Genomic DNA, 12,886 nt, shown 5'->3' on the forward strand with positions numbered 1-12,886 from the left:
TTGGTACATCTCCATCTTTTAAAGGTTATTTTAGTAGGTATATTATAGTGATCAAGTGTGTAAGAGGAAGGTTATAGGGAGAATCAGCAAAGGTCCCTGCTTGGGACTCAAAACCAGGATACTGCTGTCAGGACGACGCCACCAGGCCTGACCTCCAGACTCTGACTCCGCCTGGTTCTGAAGCACTACAGTTTAATACTGTATTAATGTCAATATCAATATGATCTCATTTATTAGTGTGAACTTGCCAACAAAGAAATCTAATAAAGGTTGAGTTGATGCAGTTAGCTGATTAATATTATGAGTTAAGAGTTAGCTCTTTCTGTATCAGGGAGTTTAAATTGAGACTCTACCTTTAAATATCTGGGCTTTATTTTAGATGACAGCTTGACTTTTAAAACTCAAAATGACAATCTGGCCAAGGAACTAAAAGTAAGGCTGAGCTTCTATTTCAGACACAAATCATGATTTCTTTTATTTCTAAAAAAAGGCTGGTTGCTATTGTTGGCCAGTGGCGATGTTTTGTACATGTATGTCAGTGCTATCCTCTGTATTCCATGCTGCTTTCAGATTTATTACTGTATACTAGGTAGGCTGACCCTGTCTGCTCGCAGGCTTCTTCACTTCACTGCGGTATATTATTGGACTATCCACTCCATCCCTTTGTTTTTACCTTACACTCACACACACACACACAAACACACCTCCCATTTTATTAATCGACTGACAGTGACTGACACTCATGATTAAGGGAGTTATAAAAAAAGTTGGACATTCATCAAACATCTCATCATATCTTCAGGAATTCCACCTTTCTGCCATTGAGCTGAGGATCATCCAGGAGATTGAGCTCCGTATCATGAGGATCACCTACAGAGAGCTGGTGACGGAGGACGGAGAGCTGATGGTGACAGCAGCAGAGGACGAGGCCGTGCAGCCGGCCTTTGACACTCCAGTCAAAAACTACAGGATTGTGGAGGGAATGGGCGTCACTTTCCACTGCAAGATGGCTGGAAAGCCACTGCCAAAGGTGTGAGGTCAAAATGTTGCAGAATAATGTTGGATGCAAAATCCAGTTTTGTATCTGCAACAGTGTGTTTAAGTTTCCTTCAGTTTTGGAGAAGCAGCTTTGACTGATGAAGCTTAGACAGGTCTGTACTGCCCGATACTGAGAGGTATTCTGCTTACATAAAATGATTCTCTGTTTTTTCCCAGATTGCCTGGTACAAAGATGGCCAGCGTATCAGGGCTGGGGGTCGATACCAGATGGAGTTTCTTCAGGACGGACGAGCCACCCTTCGACTGCCCGTCGTTCTACCTGAGGATGAGGGCGTTTACACAGCCTTCGCTGCGAATATGAAGGGAAACGCCGTCAGCTCTGGGAAGCTCTATATTGAGCCATCTGGAGCTGTATCTCCTCAGAGATACACACCACAGCCTGCAGTGCAGAGGATCAGGTAAGACTAAACACGACTAAGAAACGCGATTGATGAAAAGTTTAATGTCACGAACACCTGGACACTAATGATGATTAAAACACCATCAGGTCCACGTCTCCCCGTTCTCTGAGCCGCTCTCCGGGCCGTTCCCCAAGCCTTTCTCCTGGACGTTCTCCTGCCCGTAGGCTGGAAGAGACAGATGAGGCTCAACTGGAAAGACTCTACAAACCTGTGTTTGTCATGAAGCCTTCCTCATGTAAATGCTCTGAAGGGCAAACCGCTAGATTTGACTTAAAAGTTGTTGGCAGACCGATGCCTGACACTTACTGGTTCCACAATGGTGAGTAAAACATTGGTGATATCTTCACAAGCCATGTTGGTGAAAGTGATTTACTGATGACTTAAAATCAGATTATTGCCTGCTTAGGACAACAAGTGGTTAGTGACTACACCCACAAGATAGTGATTAAAGAAGATGGTACCCAGTCCCTGATCATCGTCCCGGCCATGCCCCAGGACTCTGGAGAGTGGACGGTTGTGGCTCAGAACAGAGCTGGACGGACCTCTCTCTCTGTCACACTCACTGTTGATGGTAAAATGGCTTTTACCTTTGAATATTCCCTGAACCTGTGAACATTTGGGGACTTTGAATTTCTCTGACCATCAGTTTTCTTGCTCTCTCAGCTAAGGAAACTTTGGTGCGACCCCAGTTCACTGAGAAGCTGAGGAACATCAGTGTTAAACAGGGCACTCTGGTTGAACTGGCAGTCAAAGCCATTGGAAACCCCCTGCCTGACATTGTCTGGCTGAAAAACAGTGACATCATCACACCACAGAAGCACCCACATATCAGGTATGTTTTTTCAATGGCCATATTAACTGTGTTCATTCAATGACAGTGGTTAGGACTGGCTCGCTCTCTTAAGTAGTCATCTTACTTTGACTCACAAGTTTGGCAGTACCAAGGTCAAGGTAAACTTTAGTATCCCACAAGTGGGAAATTCATGTGGTCACCATTGCACACTCCCTTTTAAAACAGTTAAAACATAATACAAAACATGAGTAGACAATGCTAGGACAGAATAGACAAAAAACAATTTAAAAAATATTCTCAGCATTAAAAAGCATAAAAGGCTAATTAAGTGCTCATACATAAATACAGTGCGCTAGTTAAAAATGCTCAGGTTTTAAATGTGTTGTACAGTCTAATTACTGTCAGCACAATGATTTTTACTGGCTGTTTTAACTATTTGTTGCAGTTTCTTACGGTCTTTAATGTTCATGTTTCCGAAGGCACAGAAAAGGCCAAAGGATAATACACTCTGCAAGAGTGCTTTGTAAAACATCTGCAGAATGCTGGTGGCTATCTTAAAATTGTAAAGTTTCCTCAGGAAGAAAATCCTCTTTTGCAACTTATTTTGTGCACATACTTTAAATTTCATTTTGTTTCCAAAATGAATGAATAAAATCAATGATCATCCCCTTGGTTTTCTTGGCGTGAACAACAAGGAAATTATCTTTACTCCATTTGATAAAACCCCGCATTTCTCTCTCAAAACCCTCTAGGGTTGCAGCATTGGATTTTAAAAAGCCAACCAATGCTGTGTCATCCGCATATTTAAAATAAGTGTGGTCTGAGAAGCTTGCTTGGCAGTTATTGGTGTATAAGGTATATAAAATAGGGGATAGGACGCATCGTTGTGGTGCCACTTCATTTATAGTTTTTAATGATGAAACACATGAATTAAATTTCACTAGTTGACTGCAATTAGTCAGACAGTCATATATCCACAGAAGTAGTCTGGGATTTACCCTGAGGTGTACCAGTTTCTCCTCCATCAGGTGAAGGTGAATTGTATTAAAAGCACTGCTAAAGTCTATGAACACAATAATATCTTTACAGTTGCATCACAGTAACATCTTATCAGTTTGCATTTGTTGTAGTGGAACTTTAATAATCTTCAAAGCAACTGTAATTTTTTTATTGCTTTCATCAGAAATTAAAAAGAACTTCTAACATAACAAATCTACCTTTCCAGGGTTGAGGGAACCAGAGGAGAAGCCAAATTCCAGATTCCTTCAGCTTCAGGCTCAGACAGTGCCTGGTACACAGCTACAGCCATCAATAAGGCTGGTAGGGACACGACTCGCTGCAGAGTCAACGTTGAGGTGGACTATGCTGAACCAGAACCAGAGAGGAAGCTCATTATTCCCAAGGGAACCTACAAAGCCAAAGAAATCACTCCTCCAGAGGTCGAGCCTCTTCACATGCGATACGGCCAAGAGCAGTGGGAGGAGGGCGACCTTTACGACAAAGAGAAGCAGCAGAAACCTCTGTTCAAGAAGAAGCTGACCTCGGTCAGAATGAAGCGTTTTGGTCCAGCTCATTTTGAGTGCAGACTGACCCCTATTGGTGACCCCACCATGGTAGTGGAGTGGCTGCATGATGGCAAACCGCTGGCAGCTGCTAACAGGCTGCGCATGGTCAATGAATTTGGCTACTGCAGCCTTGACTATGAAGTTGCTTACGCTAGAGACAGCGGCGTCATCACCTGCAGAGCCACCAACAAGTTTGGAGTCGACCAGACTTCGGCCACCCTGATCGTCAAGGATGAGAAGGGTCTTGTTGAAGAAACACAGCTTCCTGAAGGCAGGAAGGGAGCACACAGAATCGATGAGATCGAGCGCATGGCTCATGAAGGAGGACCCTATGGAGTTACAGCTGAAGAAGAAACTGAGAAAATGAAACCTGAAATTGTACTTCTACCAGAACCAGCTAGAGTGCTGGAAGGTGACATTGCCCGATTCCGCTGTAGGGTGACCGGGTATCCAGCACCTAAGGTCAACTGGTACCTTAACGGGCAACTCATCCGCAAAAGCAAGAGATACAGACTTCGTTATGATGGTATTTACTATCTGGAGATAACTGAAATCAAATCCTACGATTCAGGAGAGGTCAAAGTGGTAGCAGACAACAACTTGGGCTCAGCTGAGCACACCGTGAAGCTGGAGATTCAAGAGAAGGAGGACTTCAGAACTCATCTGCGCCGTGCTCCTGAGGCTAAGGCTCCAGAGGCTGCACCTGAAACTGGAAAAATACCATTTGAAGTTGTGAAGGCTGAGAAACCTTCAGAAGAGTCTCAACCAAAAGAGGTGGTTAAGTTGAAGAAAGCCCACCGAATTGTCCATGAAAAAGCCTCAGAGGAGTCTGAGGAGCTGAGGAGCAAGTTCAAGCGCAGGACAGAGGAAGGCTATTACGAGTCCATCACTGCAGTGGAGCTTAAGTCACGCAAGCGGGACGAGTCCTATGAAGACCTTCTAAAGAAAACAAAGGAAGAGCTGCTTCACCATGCCAAGGAGAAAGAGGAGGCTGAAAAGAAGAAGGAGGAGGAGCGACGCAAAGTCACAGCTAAACCACTGAAACCAGAGAGGGTGAGGCTCTCAGCCAGTATGGAAGCACCAAAAATCCTGGAACGCATCACAAGCCAGACTGTTGCACAAGGTGATGAAGTGAAATTCAGAGTGAGAGTCGTTGGCAGACCAGAACCTGAGTGTCAGTGGTTTAAGAATGGTCTCCAGTTGGAGAAGTCGGATCGTATTTACTGGTTCTGGCCTGAGGATCATGTGTGTGAACTGGTGATCAGAGAAGTCAGAGCCGAGGACTCTGCCAGCATCATGGTCAAAGCCTCAAACACTGCAGGAGAGACCTCGAGCCATGCTTTCCTGCTGGTGCAAGGTAACAACCTCACAAATCTGTAATCCCAGGACAGTCAAAATGTGTATTTTCTAACAAGGATTTTGTTGATAATTTTGCAGCAAAGCAAATCGTCACTTTCACACAGAAGCTGGAGGACGTCAACGCTAAAGAGAAGGACACCATGGCTACCTTTGAGTGTGAGACCAATGAGCCTTTCGTCAAGGTCAAATGGCTGAAGAACAATGTGGAGATCTTCTCCGGTGACAAATACAGGATGCACTCTGACAGAAAGGTCCACTTCCTGTCTGTGCTGGTGATCAGCATGAAGGACGATGCAGAATATACCTGCAAGGTCATCGACGATGATGTCAGTACAACTGCCAAGCTTCACGTTGAAGGTGGTTTCAGTCACATAGAAGCTTCAACACAAATTTAACCTCAACCACAGTTAAAACTTTTACACATTTCCATATTTATGAACAAATTCTCACTGTGTCCATTTTTGTTTTCCATTCATCCAAGTATTTGATTGCCTTTTACTGAAACTGCAGATAATGACGTACCACCTGTTTTATGAATTAACAGGAGCTCCACTCGAGATGTTGAAGCAGCTGGAGAGCACCGAGGTACCTGAGACTTATACCGCAGAGTTTGAATGTCTGGTGTCTCGTGAGGACGCTGAGGGCAGCTGGTTCTTCGAAGGAAAGCTGCTTTCACCCAGCAGTAAATATGTTGTGTCCTCCCGTCGTGGAAGACACACCCTGTCTGTCAAAGAAATCAGGAAAGAGGACCAGGGAAAATACTCCTTCAAAGTGGGCGAGTTCACAACAAGCGCTTCACTCAAGATGAAATGTGAGTTTTGGGAGATTGCATAAGTTGTCCATCCACAACTGTTGGTCAGACATTTAGATAAAGATCTTCTGAGGGTATGTCCTGAAGATTGAACCTGAGGTGCCACTGTTGACCATGGTTTTCCCAAATGCCATCAGAAAATGAACCTTCATGAAATTTTGCGAGCACACATGAACGACAAGTTACTTCTCGAAAAAACCTTCGCCAACCTTTTTTTTTTTTTTTTTTTTACTGTAATGTAAAGAACAGTCGACTCAAAGGAAATTCTGCCTGACTTTAATTCTTGATGTAGCCTGTGACTCACGAGCTTGTCTGATGTTTCAGTGCGTCCGGTCACCCTGATCCAACCATTGACCGACCTGGCAGTCTGCGAGGGCGATATTGCTCAGATGGAGGTCAAGTTCTCCCAGGAGAACGTTGAGGGAACCTGGATGAAGAACGGCCAGCCCATCACAGCCTCCGACCGTGTCCACATTGTTATTGACAAACAGATCCACAAACTCCTGATTGAAGACACAAACAAGGAGGACTTGGGCGTCTACTCCTTTGTTGCTCCCGCTCAGGAAATCTCAACCTTGGCAAAGCTGGTCATTCAATGTAGGTCACTTCAGAAGCACACAGCTTTTTATAATTCCAAAGTAAAATATCGCAACCAAAACTCTTGTCTTTTGGTCTGTAGCTATTGGTGTGCTGATACCACTGAAGGACACAAGTGCCATTGAGGGCACCAAAGCTGTTCTGGAGGCCAAGATCTCAGCTCAGGACATCAGTTCAGTCAAATGGTATCACAACGACCAACTGTTGATACCCAGTGACCGAATCCAGATGGTGGCCAAGGGAGCCAAGCAGCGACTGGTCTTCACCAGGACCTACGCCTCCGATCAGGGAGTCTACAAACTGGTGGTTGGCCGAGCCGATACCAGCTGCAGATTCAGTGTTGAGAGTAAGTTACATAGAAAACAACCGGGGGAAGCGTGAACATGTGTAACTCAAATGTGTCTTTTTTTTGCACAACCCTTAATAATTACTGATGTGAACATGAGACCTCCTGTTTCATCTCAATAGCGGTACAAATCATGACACCAATGAAGGACAAGGAGTGCTCCGAGTCAGAGAACGTCACCTTTGAAGTTGAGGTCTCTCATCCAGGCATCGATGCTTTCTGGACCTTCAAAGAACAGCCACTCAAAGCTGGCGCCAAATATAAGATGGAGTCCAAGAACAAGCGCCACACCCTGATAGTCATGAATGCAATGAAGGATGAGGAGGGCAAGTACATGTTTGCAGCTGGTGAGAAGATGTGCAGTGCTTCTCTCACTGTTACAGGTAAACCAGTTTATATTTAATTACGTTTACAAAGAAAAATTCCGCAACAGTGGGACTGTTTTAACCAAAAAGAACCATCTCCTGTCACCAGGTGGTGCCATCAAGAAGCCTCTTTGTGATTTGGTGGTGGCTGATTCCCAGACTGCCCTTCTGGAGTGCGAGGTTGCCAACCCTTCTGCAGAGGGCAAGTGGCTGAAGGACGGCCAACCCGTTGACTTCAGTGAAAATGTAGTGAGTGAGGTGAAAGGTGCAATCAGACGCCTTGTCATCGTCATCACCAAGGCCACCAATATCGGAGAATATACTTATCAGGTCGCCACCTCCAAGACATCTGCCAACCTGAGAGTTGAGGGTAGGTCCAGATTTAATGACTCACCTGTTTGAATCTCTCATAAACAAAGCAATGATATCAATACTGTCTGAACTTTATATTCATAAAAATATGGAATTATATATCCAGTTATCAAAGACTAAGATCCAGTAATGTTCTAAATGTTTTGACTATGTACAGGATCTGAACAAAAGTAGCAAAAATCTTAATCTGTGTGTTGTACGCTGAACTCAACGTCCCACCTTCCTGGATGAATTACTGAATGAAATGTGTAAGACGATGCTCTTTATTTCCACATGGCCCAGATCATGATGAGTCCATCTCTGGACATTAGCTAACTAGCATTTTTCCCATAATGTCTTAGTTTCATGGCACAGCTCTATCACAGCGACGCCTCGCATTAACACACAAATGACAGATGGCCTGTTTGACGTCTGTCCCCACAGCTGTGAAAGTCAAGAAGACCCTCAAGAACCTGAATGTGGTCGAGACTCAGGAAGCTATGTTCAGTCTGGAGCTGACTCACGAGAATGTGAAGGGGGCCCAGTGGATCAAGAACGGACTGGAAATCCAGCCCAGTGACAAATATGAGATCAGTAGCCAAGGCACAGTTCACACCCTGAAGATCAAGAACTGCACCACTCCAGACGAGTCTGTTTACTCTTTCAAATTAGGAAAACTGTCAGCTAATGCCAGACTCAACGTCGAAAGTAAGAACCAACGGGTTTAGGGTTAGGGTTAACCCTAACCCTAACCCATTTAAAACAATTTAATTTGTCAAAATATCAACTCAAAATGGCCAGATGTATGATTCCAACAGTTACACAATAAACTGTAAAACCATGAACTATTTTCTCACAGCCATCAAGATCTTGAAGAAGCCAAAGGATGTGACATCACTGTTGGGTGCAACAGTTTCATTTGAGGTTGGGATCTCTGAGGACAATATCCCTGTGAAATGGATGTTTAACAGCATGGAGCTGAGGCCAAACGAGCACTACAGCATGATCTCTGAGAAGAAGAACCACAAACTGACCATTCAAAATGTGGACAACAGCAAAGAGGGGGTTTACACTGCGGTGGTGGGCCACCTGCAGTGCAACGCTCGCCTCACCGTTGAGTGTGAGTGTCACCATTGTCCTGCTGATCAGCGATTTAACAGTTGAACACTAGCCAGCAAAAAGGAAATGCTACCGCTGCTGTACAGTTAAAACTGGATGTAATTATTCAGTTTCTTTTTTTGTGTTTTGGAGGTGAAATGAGTTGAAACTGAAATTTTTTCATCTTCTGCTCAGCACTCCGAGTCACCAAACCCATGAAGAGCGTGAAAGTCCCAGAGACTCAGGTGGCCACGTTCGAGTGTGAGGTTTCTCACTTCAACGTCCCGTCCACGTGGCTGAAGGACGGCGTGGAGATCGAAATGAGCGAGAAGTTCAGGATCGTGGTCCAAGGAAAACTCCACCAGCTGAAGATCATGAACACCAGCAAGAACGATTCTGGAGAGTACACCTTCATCTGTGGGAACGACAGAGTCTCTGCGACGCTCACCGTCAGCCGTAAGTTTCTCACCTTTGCTACATTGAAGCTAATTTATATCTCAACAACTGGCTCTGAACCTTAATTAAGCTCAACATTAAACCTGTAAAGTAAGGAGTATATAAGTGTAGCCATCACAAAACACTCGTACTGAAATACTTGTCCTGTAGCCACAAGAAGAACTAACCATTTGTTTTGTTTTTCAGCTATTCTGATCACAACGATGCTGCAGGACCTGAACGCTCAGGAGAGAGATACGGTCACTTTCGAAGTGAACATTAACTATGAGAGCATCACGTACAAATGGCTGAAGAACGGCGTGGAGATCCGGTCCACGGACAGATGCCAAGCTCGTTGCAAACAGCTCACACACACTCTGAGCATCAGGAACGTTCACTTTGGAGACAGTGCTGAGTACACCTTCAAGGCAGGCTCTGCAGTGACAACGGCCAAACTCTATGTTGAGGGTAAGATCCTCTTTCTGGGGTCTCGACTAAAACCTATCAACTAACTGACTGTAGAATTTCAAGAGCTTTCCAGGGACCTGTATGCCCTGAAGGGTCTGTTGGGTCCTGGCTTTATGAACTTATGAACTGTGAAGGTCAGATATGTTCACCAGCGCCTGTTTAAGTAAAGTGGTTGGTTATATGTTTTTCCTCTGCAGCTCGTGTGGTTGAGTTCACCAAACACCTGAGAGACCTGAAGATCACAGAGAAGAAGAGGGCGACTTTTGAATGTGAGGTTTCTGAACCAAATGTCCAGGTGATGTGGATGAAGGACGGTCAGGAGCTGGAGATGTCTGACAGGTAAAGTTCTTATTCTTCAGGCTTTATGATGCCAACTGGACCTCAATCATGAAAACTAACTTCTCTTATTTTCTGTAGATATAAAATGACCTCGGATGAATATGTACACCGTCTGGTTCTGCCGTCGGTGCGCCTGTCTGATGCTGGAGAATACACCGCTGTGGCTGGATCCAGCATGTCCAAGGGTCACCTGGGAATCGAGGGGCGGGACATCAGAATTTCAGAGCCCACAAGCAGGAACATCACGGTTAGTTCACAAACTTTCTGTGTCTTTTTTTATCATTTTACATAAATTTTTTTGGTGGGCAGATTTTCCCGGATCTTAAAATTACTTGATGGATTAATTTGGTCAAAGAACATCTGAAACCTCCAATCGGCTGAAGGCAAAATGTTCCAAAAACCTTAAAAAATTGAGAACTACAAGAATCTCCCAGGATTCAACCGAACCCATTTTCTGCTTTTATAGGTTGTTGAGAAACAGAGAGCAACCTTCGAGTTTGAGGTGGATGAGGACGACGTGGAGGGTCGGTGGATGAGGAACGGCGTGGAGATCCAGTTCTCAATGGAAGAACGTTTCAACTACGCCACCATCAGGAAGCTCCACCGCCTTACCATTTCAGAGACCTTCAGGAGCGACGCTGGGGAGTACACCTTCTTAGCTGGCAAGAACAGAAGCACCATGAACCTTCATGTCAGGCGTGAGTCACTGATGAGTCTGCTGACACTACAGTTACACCACAGTGAACTGGACTGTGAATTTTCTCTGGATAGAAAAGGACAAGAAAAAACATCACTTTAGTCTTTATACTGCTTTATTGTTGATAAAATTATTCTAACCAAGGAGTCAGTGCTTTTCTTACGTCAGTTCTGTACAGCCCTTTATCTCTGAGCTCCCTCCTGATTGGAGGACAACCCTCCTCTCTTCTTGCCCTCAGTGCCAGAGCCTCCTCAGATTGTCCGACAGATGCAGCCACAGACAGCCATGTCAGGTCGTTCAATTCGCTTCTCGGTGCGAGTGAGTGGCCTTCCGCAGCCTCAGGTGTCCTGGTACAAGGACTCCCAGGCTCTGTCCACCAGCTACAAGTGCAAGTTCCTCCACGATGAAGATGAGCACACACTGCTGCTGCTGGAAGTCTTCCCTGAAGACGCCACCGTCTACAGCTGTTTGGCCAAGAACGACTATGGAGAGGCGACAAGCTCCGCCCCTCTCACCGTGGAAGGTATGTTGTCCCGGAACATTTCTTATATAACATCTCTAAGCAGGGGGTCCTGGTCTATCAAGGTCTTGTTCAGGTTCTATTCTGTTACAGAACTGAGAAACAGGAAAATATTGGAAAACATACACACTGTAAAAATTAGCAAACAACATTTTTTGGATACTAAAATTTAGCTGTAGCTGTGCTAGCTGTAAAAATCATATCGTAAAATCAGTGAAGATTGTTTTTGAGTCCTTTGTGTTTTTAATTTGGTTTAGCTGTTTTCATGAACTTTTTTTAGATTTTAGGGTTAGGGTTAGGGTTCTCTAACCGATTCAGGGGTTACAAAAGATCAATGGCTGAGCCTCAAACTATTCATGAAAATTAGAAAAACTTCAACATTAAACTTGGTGATTAACTTCATTGCTTGGTCAAAACCAATATCTGATCTTGTCTTACAGTTCCTGAGGTGGTTGAAACTGTGACTCAGGTCCCTCCTCCAGTCCTGATCACTCCTCTTAAGGACATCCTGGTCTATGAGGGACAACCCGCCCAGTTCCAGTGCGCTGTGTCAGGGGAAGGTAGAGACTCATCTCCTTCATAGTCTTTATCTGAACCTGTGTTCGTTCAAGATGTTTATTAGATTTTCTGATATTTAAAATCTGACTTTTAAACTAAGTTACATTGTTACATAAAAAAAAAAAACTGTGACATGTTATCATGTGACAAGTGATCCTTTTCCTGACTGTGTGTCCAGACCTCCAGATCTCTTGGTTCTGTAACAACAGAGAGCTCCGACAGTCGGACATCTTCACAATGTCTCATCATGGGAACACCTGCCAGTTGAACATTTCCAGAGTCCTCCCCACCCACGAAGGAGAGTTTTCTTGTGTTGCCACAAACTCGTCAGGAATGGTCACATGTGCCGCGACCCTGAATATTGATGGTGAGTTTTTCAGATGTTCATGTTCTGAAGATGTTCAGGGTTAGGGTCAAACTGCCGCTGTCAGCCCTTCGCATTCTGCATGAGCTCCAACACTGAACATCTTTAGCTGCCATGTTCAATCACAGATATCACAGATACAGGTATTCTGTTCACTGAGGGTAACCAAGGCATTTGTTATTGATCTAACCTTTTTAATCAGCGAGTTGGTCAGTTATACCAACTAGACCAATCAGAGCATCCCTAATTGTGTTTCTTCCTTACCTCCAGAACTAAAGCTACATGATGTGTCTGTTGAACAAAAACACCTAACCCAATAAAAAGTTTTGTAGTCCATCAGGATCTTAGAAATCCTTCAATTTTTTCACCTCCATTGGTGTTTAGCTTAGTTCAGGAGAACCTGGGGAAACTGTCAGCTTTATCACATCCAAAGAATTAGTAGAATCTGATGGCAAATATTTCTCCTGATTATTGACAATTATTTATTCTTGAATCCTAAACTACAGAATTTCATCTGGCATTGCTTCTTCGCTAACAAGCAAACAAATGGAACAACTGAAGGAACATCTCAGCTTGTTAAAGGACGCCAAGAAAATGGACATCAGTTCAGTCTAGGAAAAATACATGATTTTCAATAACCTCAAATTTCATTCTTTTCTAACCAGAAGAGAATTGTTAGCCAGAGATGCTCTTTGACACTTGTTTAAATTTGATTAATTTAGCACAGACACACTGCAGGTCAAGAAAGTCTCGAGCCTAC

General features: G+C 44.2%; 1 protein-coding gene across 1 annotated transcript in view; it reads left to right on the forward strand.

Moving 5' to 3' along the window:
* The window catches only part of LOC115061562 (titin-like), a 154,750-nt gene that overhangs the window by 10,857 nt on the left and 131,007 nt on the right, over nt 1–12,886 (forward strand). Inside the window, exons 17-39 of the mRNA XM_029529957.1 lie at nt 444–494; nt 803–1,030; nt 1,216–1,457; nt 1,547–1,779; nt 1,867–2,031; nt 2,124–2,292; nt 3,479–5,175; nt 5,256–5,534; nt 5,722–5,988; nt 6,313–6,585; nt 6,668–6,931; nt 7,054–7,314; nt 7,406–7,666; nt 8,092–8,355; nt 8,507–8,767; nt 8,941–9,201; nt 9,388–9,648; nt 9,846–9,987; nt 10,066–10,234; nt 10,454–10,685; nt 10,923–11,207; nt 11,645–11,764; nt 11,941–12,129. Of these exons, the coding sequence (XP_029385817.1) occupies nt 444–494; nt 803–1,030; nt 1,216–1,457; nt 1,547–1,779; nt 1,867–2,031; nt 2,124–2,292; nt 3,479–5,175; nt 5,256–5,534; nt 5,722–5,988; nt 6,313–6,585; nt 6,668–6,931; nt 7,054–7,314; nt 7,406–7,666; nt 8,092–8,355; nt 8,507–8,767; nt 8,941–9,201; nt 9,388–9,648; nt 9,846–9,987; nt 10,066–10,234; nt 10,454–10,685; nt 10,923–11,207; nt 11,645–11,764; nt 11,941–12,129 (6,574 nt within the window). The remainder of the gene's footprint in view (nt 1–443; nt 495–802; nt 1,031–1,215; nt 1,458–1,546; nt 1,780–1,866; nt 2,032–2,123; nt 2,293–3,478; nt 5,176–5,255; nt 5,535–5,721; nt 5,989–6,312; nt 6,586–6,667; nt 6,932–7,053; nt 7,315–7,405; nt 7,667–8,091; nt 8,356–8,506; nt 8,768–8,940; nt 9,202–9,387; nt 9,649–9,845; nt 9,988–10,065; nt 10,235–10,453; nt 10,686–10,922; nt 11,208–11,644; nt 11,765–11,940; nt 12,130–12,886) is intronic.

The sequence above is a fragment of the Echeneis naucrates genome, chromosome 21 (assembly GCF_900963305.1).
Source record: "Echeneis naucrates chromosome 21, fEcheNa1.1, whole genome shotgun sequence".
NCBI classification, from domain to species: Eukaryota; Metazoa; Chordata; class Actinopteri; order Carangiformes; family Echeneidae; genus Echeneis; species Echeneis naucrates.